This window comes from Pezoporus flaviventris, unplaced genomic scaffold (genome assembly GCF_033815535.1).
Source record: "Pezoporus flaviventris isolate CSIRO_AGI_PZ_B2104156 unplaced genomic scaffold, CSIRO_AGI_Pfla_v1 ptg000020l, whole genome shotgun sequence".
Lineage (NCBI taxonomy): Eukaryota > Metazoa > Chordata > Aves > Psittaciformes > Psittacidae > Pezoporus > Pezoporus flaviventris.
Window position 1 is genome coordinate 3742294 of NW_026892568.1, and position 8444 is coordinate 3750737.

Here is an 8444-nt window from a genome sequence, read left to right on the forward strand (position 1 = left end):
CTCTTTACTGGCTTGTGTATTGCAGGTTTAGTGTCCAAGGAGGGAGCTGCAATGCAAATAACAAAGTAGACTAATTCTGTATCACGATGGCTATTTTGTATTTTTCCTTTTCATCTTCCCACTTGAATTTCTATTTCTTTCTCAAAAGCAGCATTTTAGTAGCTGTTTTCTAATGCTGTCAAGGTCAAATAGGTAACAAATGCCCCCCTAAAGCAGGAAATAGTTTAACCACTGCACTCAAGTGCCTCCTGAGAATGAGGACAGTATAAACCCTGCACAATAACGGTGGAAGCTCTTTTTCTCTTGTCAGATGCTGACGGAGGCTTGACACCACTGACCAAAAGGGCTTATGAAAGTAGAGCTCTCCTTCCTAGGAAGCGGTGCTGTATCTCGCACAGAGGAGTTTGCTTGGTACGGAGCGGTGCGGACACTGCCCGTGGTCTCCCAGCGCCGCGCTCAGCCGCTCCCGGTGAAAGCCGCTCCGGTGCTTTCATAGGGAAAGCAACAGCACCTACGTGTGGCCAGCCCGAGCGCGGCGTTTGTAACACGGCATGATCCTACAAACCTGAGCTGAAGGAGATCTCTAGGGAAAACCCGAGTCATAAAATCGGGATACCGCGGGTCAGTTTTGATCCCTGCTGTACAAAAAAAGATGTGGACACGATGGAGAGGGCCCAGAGAAGGACCACAGAGATGATCCAAGGACTGAGAAGCCATATGAGGAAAGGCTGAGATGGGTTTATTCAGCCTTGAGAAAAGAAGGTTTAGGGGAGACCTTAACACAGTGTTCCAGTGTTTAAAGAGTGGCTACAAAGAAGGAGGAGACTCCCTTTTTGCAAGGAGGCACATGGAAAAGAAAAGGCAGGACAAGGTGTTATACAGGAGGTAGGCCAGTCCTTTCTGATACCTCAGAAAGGTACAAATGGTCTCAGACCATTTGTTATTCTGTTTGAAATATGCTGGGATTGTTCTCATCCATATTCCCCTCTTTCACACTGCACTACTGAGGAGATTTATTTCCTAGGGGCTATTTTTAGCCATGGCACTGCAGTTAAGCCAAACGAGCCTGGCAGTGATGGCTCCCTCACTGGGTTGCAGCTCCGAGGTGCAGCCGCTGGGACCAGGTCAGGCATGTTGAGCAGCGTGTTCTGCAGCACATCAGGCACTCGGGCTTCATCTAGGAAGCACCAGGACTGGAAACTGCTTTTTGCTTTCTTATGGCTCAGTCCAGCAGAGCTTGCTCCCTTTTGGATGGTCAGCTATGTACGTCCATCCCGATGCATTGTGTGATGGGTCCCCCTTCTGAGCTGCTGCAGCTGGGATCCACCAGCCAGAATGCTGGCGTGATCAGCCCTGACCTGCTGTAATCAAAGAGCTGGCACAGCAGACACCCACTGTTGAACTCTTGTGTTAGATGAGAAGATGCTGGAGTTTCTCACAGACTGATTTCAGCTATGGAGCTGTAGCTACAGGATGGGCAGGAGGGAGCAGTGTTGGGCAGCGGAGGGCTCTGGGATACCAGCCCTGGGAATAGTGCCAGTGCTGGAGCGAGCCTCTGCTATAAAAAGCCCCAGTGTGTGTGCAGACAAGGTTCCCAAGGTGGAGTGATGCTCCTTCTTCTGGGCAGGGGTGCTGGCAGGTGGAATTAGACCCTGGCAATCCTTTGGCACAGGAATATTAAACAGTGAAATGAGCTGGGAGGAGGGAAGAAATAATGGTATCAAAGCCAAGTCCCCTCGTAGACTTCAGTTTTCAGCATGCTGACCTCAGACATGGGCTGCTGTGAGCAGGTCTGGCTCAAGGACAGGGACCTGGGAATACAACAGCATTAATGTGAGGTCTTGCTGCAAACAGGCCCTGGATACAGCCTTCTTGGGGTGTTATGAAAGTATCGTCTATTTTCACTCTATTTCTTTTCTCTGAGAAGCTGCAGAGATGTAGGAACATGGAGACTTTTCTCTCTCCAAGAGATTGTGTCTGCAGCAGCATGGAAGGTGGTGCAGTAATCTAGTACTAGATTTGACAGTTTGAAAAGTCCCCTAGGAGCCGGCTCAATGCCTATCTAAATTAAACACTTAATGGCATGTATCTTCCAGCTGCAATATTGGACAGACACCTGAAACCAGCCTGGAGGACTTTAAAGGAAACAATTCAGATTTGGCAAACTTGCTGGTACTAAATAAATGCAAAGGGGAAAAATCTCACAAACTGTCTTTTGTGAGAGCAGTGTTGCCATTTGAGGACAAGTTTAAAAGACTTAAAGGAATGTAAAATCCCATGTCTCTCTCAGCATAAGAACTATACAGTATTTAGGTACTAAGTTTTTGTAGTGCAACGTGATTGAAACCTAAGACCATAAACTCTATTGCCTTTCAAAGGCGCCTGTGCTTCTGGGGTGTTTTGGAGGGATTTTCACAAGACTTGGTTTTCCAGCAAGCATGAAATGAAATCCCAGCTCTGAGCATCATTGCTGTGGAGGGGAAGTGTGTAATCAAAATCCTCAGCCTGTCTTGAAAAATCTCAGCCTCATCAAAGCTACAGCCAATAGCCAACTGCCTGGTCTGCTTCAGATGTAGTACATGGTAATGTAACAGGCACAACATGAGGGTCACACACGTGCCTCTTGTGTTTTGTGCTCCCTGCTAAGCATGTCTCTTGCAGTGCCAGGCTTGGGATTACTTCTCAATACAAGCTACTTCTCAGCTAAAAAGCCGTGACAGCAGATGGTGGGGAATGCAGCTGATGTTGGCCTTAAAACAAGCAGCATGTGTTGAGGTCCGTGGCAGCAGGATGGCCCCATGACATATTTCTTACAGCTTAGATGCACCAGATTGCATTCCTGCTGACACGTAAAGCCCTTCTCCACAGCTCCGGCAGTGCTAAGAGCTGGGACAGCCTAATCTTTTCCTAAACCCCTCCTGGGCTGTAATGCTGGCCAAAACCTTGGAGTTTTGTGTGGAAGGCGTGAGCATGTTGACATAGGGTCTGTGGTGCCCATCAGCATCACCTCCTGCCCTTTGTGTCTGCCTTCCTGGTATCTTATACATCTGGGTTTTATGGAGGAGGAGAAGGAAGGGTGGTCTTCTCTAGCACAGTCTTGAAGCAAGTGCTGTGTAGGCAATGAGTGGCTGCTGTGTGTGTTCCTACTCGCTCATCAACTTCAGAGGTGTAAATCTGGAAGATGCAGAAAGTACTTGCAGGTTTTGTGGCTGGGCAGTGGGGCACTGCTGCCAGGCAGGGAACAGTCTCATCACAGACTTCACCTTTTGTTTTAGCAAGCAGAGGGTCCACGTAGGAAAAAGAAATGAGTGGTGCCCAGGCTACAGAAGTGCTGCAGTCGTGTTGCACCTTCTCGCATGTGGGAGACTGAAAGAGGACAGAGCAGCTTGTGGGAAGCAGGATCCTAGAGCTGAGTTCATGCAAGGACTGGCTGGGCAGCATGTGATATGATATGGTGTGACATGTCCCTGTAATCCTGATATGGAACTTGATAACAGAAGTCTTTAGTTCACTTTAAAAGCCCTTCTGTAGCACTAGTGCAGGACAATAAGGTCTTAGTTGAAATCGGAACCAGTGAGAAATTACCTTGCAAATTACTTTCTCCCTGATTTGTTTCTGTATTCATTTATTAATTACATAGCTCGGTTCTCTTCAGCCCACAGTCCCAAACCTACTTGAGGAAGGGAGATTCTGCAAAATGCCCTTAGATGAAAGCTGGTTTGATACCAGCCCAGTAAGGAAAGAGATATTCCCTGAGCAAGGAGGATGTTTTCCTGTCAATGTAGCATTCAAATTTAGCTTCTGCCACTGTAGGCAACGTGGCATTAGAAGAAGGAGCTTAAGTTATTAAACTGAGCTGCTTTAATCATCCAGTTCAGGGAAATCCATTGCTACAGGAGACCTGAGGATTAATGTATTTTTACCGCAAAGCCAATACATCTATTCTGATCAGTTAGTGATTGCTCACTCGAGCATATGAAACTTCATTCTCCGGGTTTGCACTCAATAGCATGGGACCAAATGGAGTTTTATTTGGAGATTGACCCTGTTACCTTGAATCTCATCATTCTGGTAGCTAGTTATGTTATTTTGCTTCTGGTTTTCCTGATCTCCTGTGTGCTCTATGACTGCAGGGGGAAGGATCCCAGCAAGGAATATGCTCCCGAGGTCCCTGCAGACACCCAGCCTCCGATCCGGTTGGTGGTGATGCAGCAGGGCTCCCCCAGCACCCGCTGGGCAAAGGGGCTCATCTCTGCCTACGAGAATTCCTCTGACCTGCCAGGGAAAAGGACTACTGTTGTGTAAGGGGACCTTGCCTCGGAGCTCGGGTTTCTGCTGATCCGCTTGCCTGCTCTGCTATGTTTACTCTCCGTGTGCAGAAGGATAACGTGTTCACAAGGTAAGATGAGATGCTGATTTATTTGATACGGTGCCATTGTCAGGGGGGTCATTTTACATTTAGCTGTTTTCTGCATTGATATAGGCTTGCAGTCCTGCCTGCCATCCATGAAGAGACTAATTTCCATTAGCACTGCTGCTGCCTTGCAGCCCTCTAGCAGTCAGAATCAGTGATGCTGTATCGACTCAGGCACTGAAAAAGGGCCTTGGTTTAATCTGGAGCCGTGCTTGCTACTGTTGGTTTTGCAGGAACACGGTGTTGTTCAAAGCATCCCACCTACAGCACTGCCCTGTAGCCTCAGCACGTCTTCTTCAGCCAGCAGAGAGCAAATGACCTTGGTAGGCTGTTTATCTCTCCAGTGAGAAAAGAAGCACAAAGGATTTCAAAAGGATAGAGATAGTGCCTGTCTGATAGAAGCCAGCTGCTGCTCCCATCAGAACTTAATACTTTCCATATTGTCCCCAGAGGGCAGTGCCAAGCCTGTCTTGGCACTTATTTTCCATACGGAGAACATGAGCTCTGCTCTTACCGGGCAGAGTACCCCTTGCCCTGCACAAATCCCCTGATAGGATACAATATGCTTCCTGGAAAAGCTGGGTACGATGCTTCCTGCCCAAGGGAAAGTGTGAACCAGGGTAAATGTACCAGTAATGCAATATATGTGAGTCATTGCTGCTGTCTGCCCCATGGAACAGGAATCTCTGACCCTTTGCAGCAAGTCTGACCTACGTCCTCGCTTTCAATGTGCACCTCCATGTGTCTGACCCTGCCTCTTGTCCCCAAGCCTTCTTTCAGCTGTATTGTGCTCCACTGGGCCACATGAAGGCTCTTATTATATCTCCAGTAAATCTACTCTTTATCTGTGTCACCTCCTGTTATTCTCCCCATCATTTGGGAGCTATAAGCTAGACATCTTTTTGCCTAATATGTTTCTTCCATGTCTTGCTGGTTTTCTCCCTGTAGGTGTTTGATGGACTAAAGTTCGCATCTCTTGAAAGGAAGGAAAATGCTTTCTTTGTCCTCCAGGTAAAGCGCAAACGGACAGAGACAAGAGGATTGTTGATCCTGTAGCCACAGAAGTGGCTGCAGTGTTATCTAGCTGTTCCCAAGCACAGCCAGCTCAGGTCCTGCTCTGTCCCCATCAGGCTGGGCTGCAAAACTCACCTGAGAAGCTGGGGAGATGCTGCCTGGCTTGGTTCCTGCTGTGTTCCATGCTGGCAGAGGCACTTTGTCACTTGTGGCCAAACCAGATTTTAAAACTTATCTGGCTACAGGGAATTTGTGGCTTAAATTGTTTTTTCTACCCAAACATGCTGTGATCAAGCAAAAATCTGAAATTTCTTTTCTGAAATCCAGAGATGTATAATGCCAGCTTCCTGTGTCCCTTTGGTTAACACAGAGTTACTGTGTGTGGTACTCTTTAACTGCTGAATTTTAACTGGTTATTAAGGGAAAAATAGTGCTGGACCCACACAGTTCAAGATCTTTGTCCCCTATGCTATTTTACATCATCCTAATGTGAAGTACCCTCAGAATCCTATAGAAAGCTTCAGTAAACATGCTGAGATTTATTACCTGCCTACATCAGGTGTCATGGATGACTCACTGGATGCAGTGGTCCTACTGCCTTCAGCACAGGCATTTTAAATACTTCCAGAAATAAACTGCAGTGAATTCAAACCGCAATCGAGTGAAGCTCTTGTTCAGCAGGGTTGCATGCTTTGTACCTCAGCTAGGTGGCAACCATCTGCCTGCGCTACATCCCGAAGTGGTGATTTACGCATCAGCCAGCAGAGCATCCTGGTACAAGCAGAGAAATCTCAAGTATCTTTTAATGTATCTGTATTTTAAAAAGCAGCCAGTGGCTTTCATTTTGGTTTCTAAATTCTTGAGGGTGAGCCTAGTTTTGTATTCAGTCTGTCCTCTGCACCCCTGTGAGTTACATATACCCCTGGTTTTGGAAGGAAGCCTGAACTGGAAGGAAGGCTTCTGGGAAGCTTGATTAAAACCCTTGGTGTGATGAAACTGGTAATAAATCAGAAGTCGGAGGCATGATCCTTTGCCACACAGACTGCAATAATTACGTTGAATGTCATGTTTTGGTTATTTAGCAGAGAAAAAGTTCAATTAGTAACCACAAGTTGTAGCTGCTTTGCCAAAACTTGGCAGTGACTAAGCTGCTGGTATGTTATTGCCACTGTCACCGACGCAGGGCAGTGTTATCTTTTCTTGGGCTTTCCTATCTGCCTTATCTTTAGCTTGTAAGCTCTTGAAAGCCTTTTGTGTGTTCATATATCATCTAACATGGTAGGAGCCTTCTCGGTGATAAGCGATTCTTGGTGTTAGGGAACAGAATAATAATCTTTGCTAAGAAGACCTTGGGTGATGAAAACCAGCTCAAAAATATCACAAAGTGTGTGGCACAGCTCTCTTCATTGATGGTGAGATGTCATATAACATGCCACAATGCCAGAGACGAGCTGTGCGGTTCTTTGACGAAGGTTATGCAAACAATGTAATGATACCAGGACACATTTTGTTTCCTTTCAACCTACTGGGGTTAGTTCATAAAATGCAATTCAGGGGCAGCCCCGGCACGCCGGTATTGTAGTAACCCCCTTAGGAACCACACTAATGTCTAAGAAGAAAGCAATCTCATTGCAGAGCAGGAAAGATTTAACACTGAGCAGACAAAAGGGGTGAAGTGGGAACTGAGCTGCCCAAGGATCTTTACCACCCTGTTGTTTTTCTAAGTAACAGTGCAGCGATAGAGGCTTGCAAGGCTATGTAAGTACTTTTACACAGCTGCAGTTCTCCAGATCTGCAAACCTTTTGTGTGCACCAACCACAGACTCCTGGCTCCAACAACTCAATGGCAAAGTCATTGATTTTCAGTGTGGGCAAGTTTCTTTGCTTAAGCTTTAAGCAAGCAGCTGGAGTGCGCAGGGGGGCTGCAGGCAGGGGTGCAGCTTCTAGGAGCACAGTGTTCACATCTGTGGAAATTTATCAGTTGTGATAGAGTTGGTGCACTCTGCCCTGAAACATGGAGGTAGAAGTAGTACATGACACTTTCCTCCTGATAGTATCTCTACTGTGGGTAAAATCCCCTTCCAGAAAATGAGACACTAAAGTGCACCAGGACTTCATCTTTCCAATGGGAATAAAATGGCTTTCTTAGTTTTGTCTCTACTAGAATAATATTGCTATGTGAAAGCAGTTGGAGAGCCCTTGGGTATGTACAGAGAATTGCAAGTAATCAAGTCGCTGTGAGTGAAATTACTGCTTTGCAGTACGTGGGTCTCTGCTACCAGGCTTTACTTAATGACTGTGGCAGGATTAATGCATGCAAATGGCCTCTTATCAGGCCAAGCTTGGAGGAAATCACCTGTGAAGCTGCATTCCCTCCAGCATTTGCAGTCCTCTGCCACGTCCTTTGCATCATTGTGAGAAACTGGGCACAAATATTCTTGTAGCAGTGCAGCTCTTTTCCCTAAATTGTGCCATGTAAAATGTGTGTCCCCTGCTGGAATTCACACAGCCTAAAAAGCATCCTGAAGCAAGGCTCTGCTAATAGCTGTAACAAACCAGCCACGCAGGGGAGTTGTGCAGAGACTGAGGTATCCCTTTGAGGTATCTGCAGCATCGTGCAAGCTCTGGTCCACAGCTGGCAACACGGGGGAAGCACTGGGATGGAAATGCTGTTGAGATCTACAACTGCAGTAAAACAGCACTCCTGGAGCTCTTCACATACTCTGTCTAGCTCTTACATTGCTGTTCAGTTGATCAGGGTCTGTGCCTATGTAGAGGTGTTTTGCTGAGAGGATTAGGTGGTATTTTAAGGCTTGGGTATCTAGCATAGAAATACTGTTCTGATGTACGTGCCATGTGCAAATAAGATGTTGGTAAGAATTGTGTTAACATTTATTCAGAAGCAATATGATCTGGAGAGTGTTGGATGAATGAGGATTTAGGAAATATGCTCTGTTCCCAATTCTGCCCCTGGCTTGGGCAGCTCAGTTCCCACCTTGCCCCTTGTGTCTCTGCT

General features: G+C 46.6%; 1 protein-coding gene across 2 annotated transcripts; it reads left to right on the forward strand.

Annotated features, from left to right (window-relative positions):
* Positions 1–2619: 2619 nt before the first annotated feature.
* SMIM36 (small integral membrane protein 36) lies at positions 2620–6106 on the forward strand. 2 transcript variants are annotated; one of them, XM_061455655.1, is made up of 2 exons: positions 2620–4399; positions 5363–6106. In XM_061455655.1, exon 1 carries the CDS (start codon positions 3976–3978, stop codon positions 4303–4305), a length of 330 nt encoding a protein of 109 aa, XP_061311639.1. In that variant the 5' UTR covers positions 2620–3975; the 3' UTR covers positions 4306–4399; positions 5363–6106. The 2 variants fall into 2 exon arrangements, with proteins under 2 accessions (XP_061311639.1, XP_061311640.1); XM_061455656.1 differs by having other exon boundaries at positions 5426–6106.
* The last annotated feature ends 2338 nt before the right edge of the window (positions 6107–8444 follow it).

Excerpts from the sequence above, each read along its gene's own strand:
- SMIM36 (XM_061455655.1), top strand. The coding sequence starts at position 3,976 with ATGAAACTTCATTCTCCGGGTTTGCACTCAATAGCATGGGACCAAATG.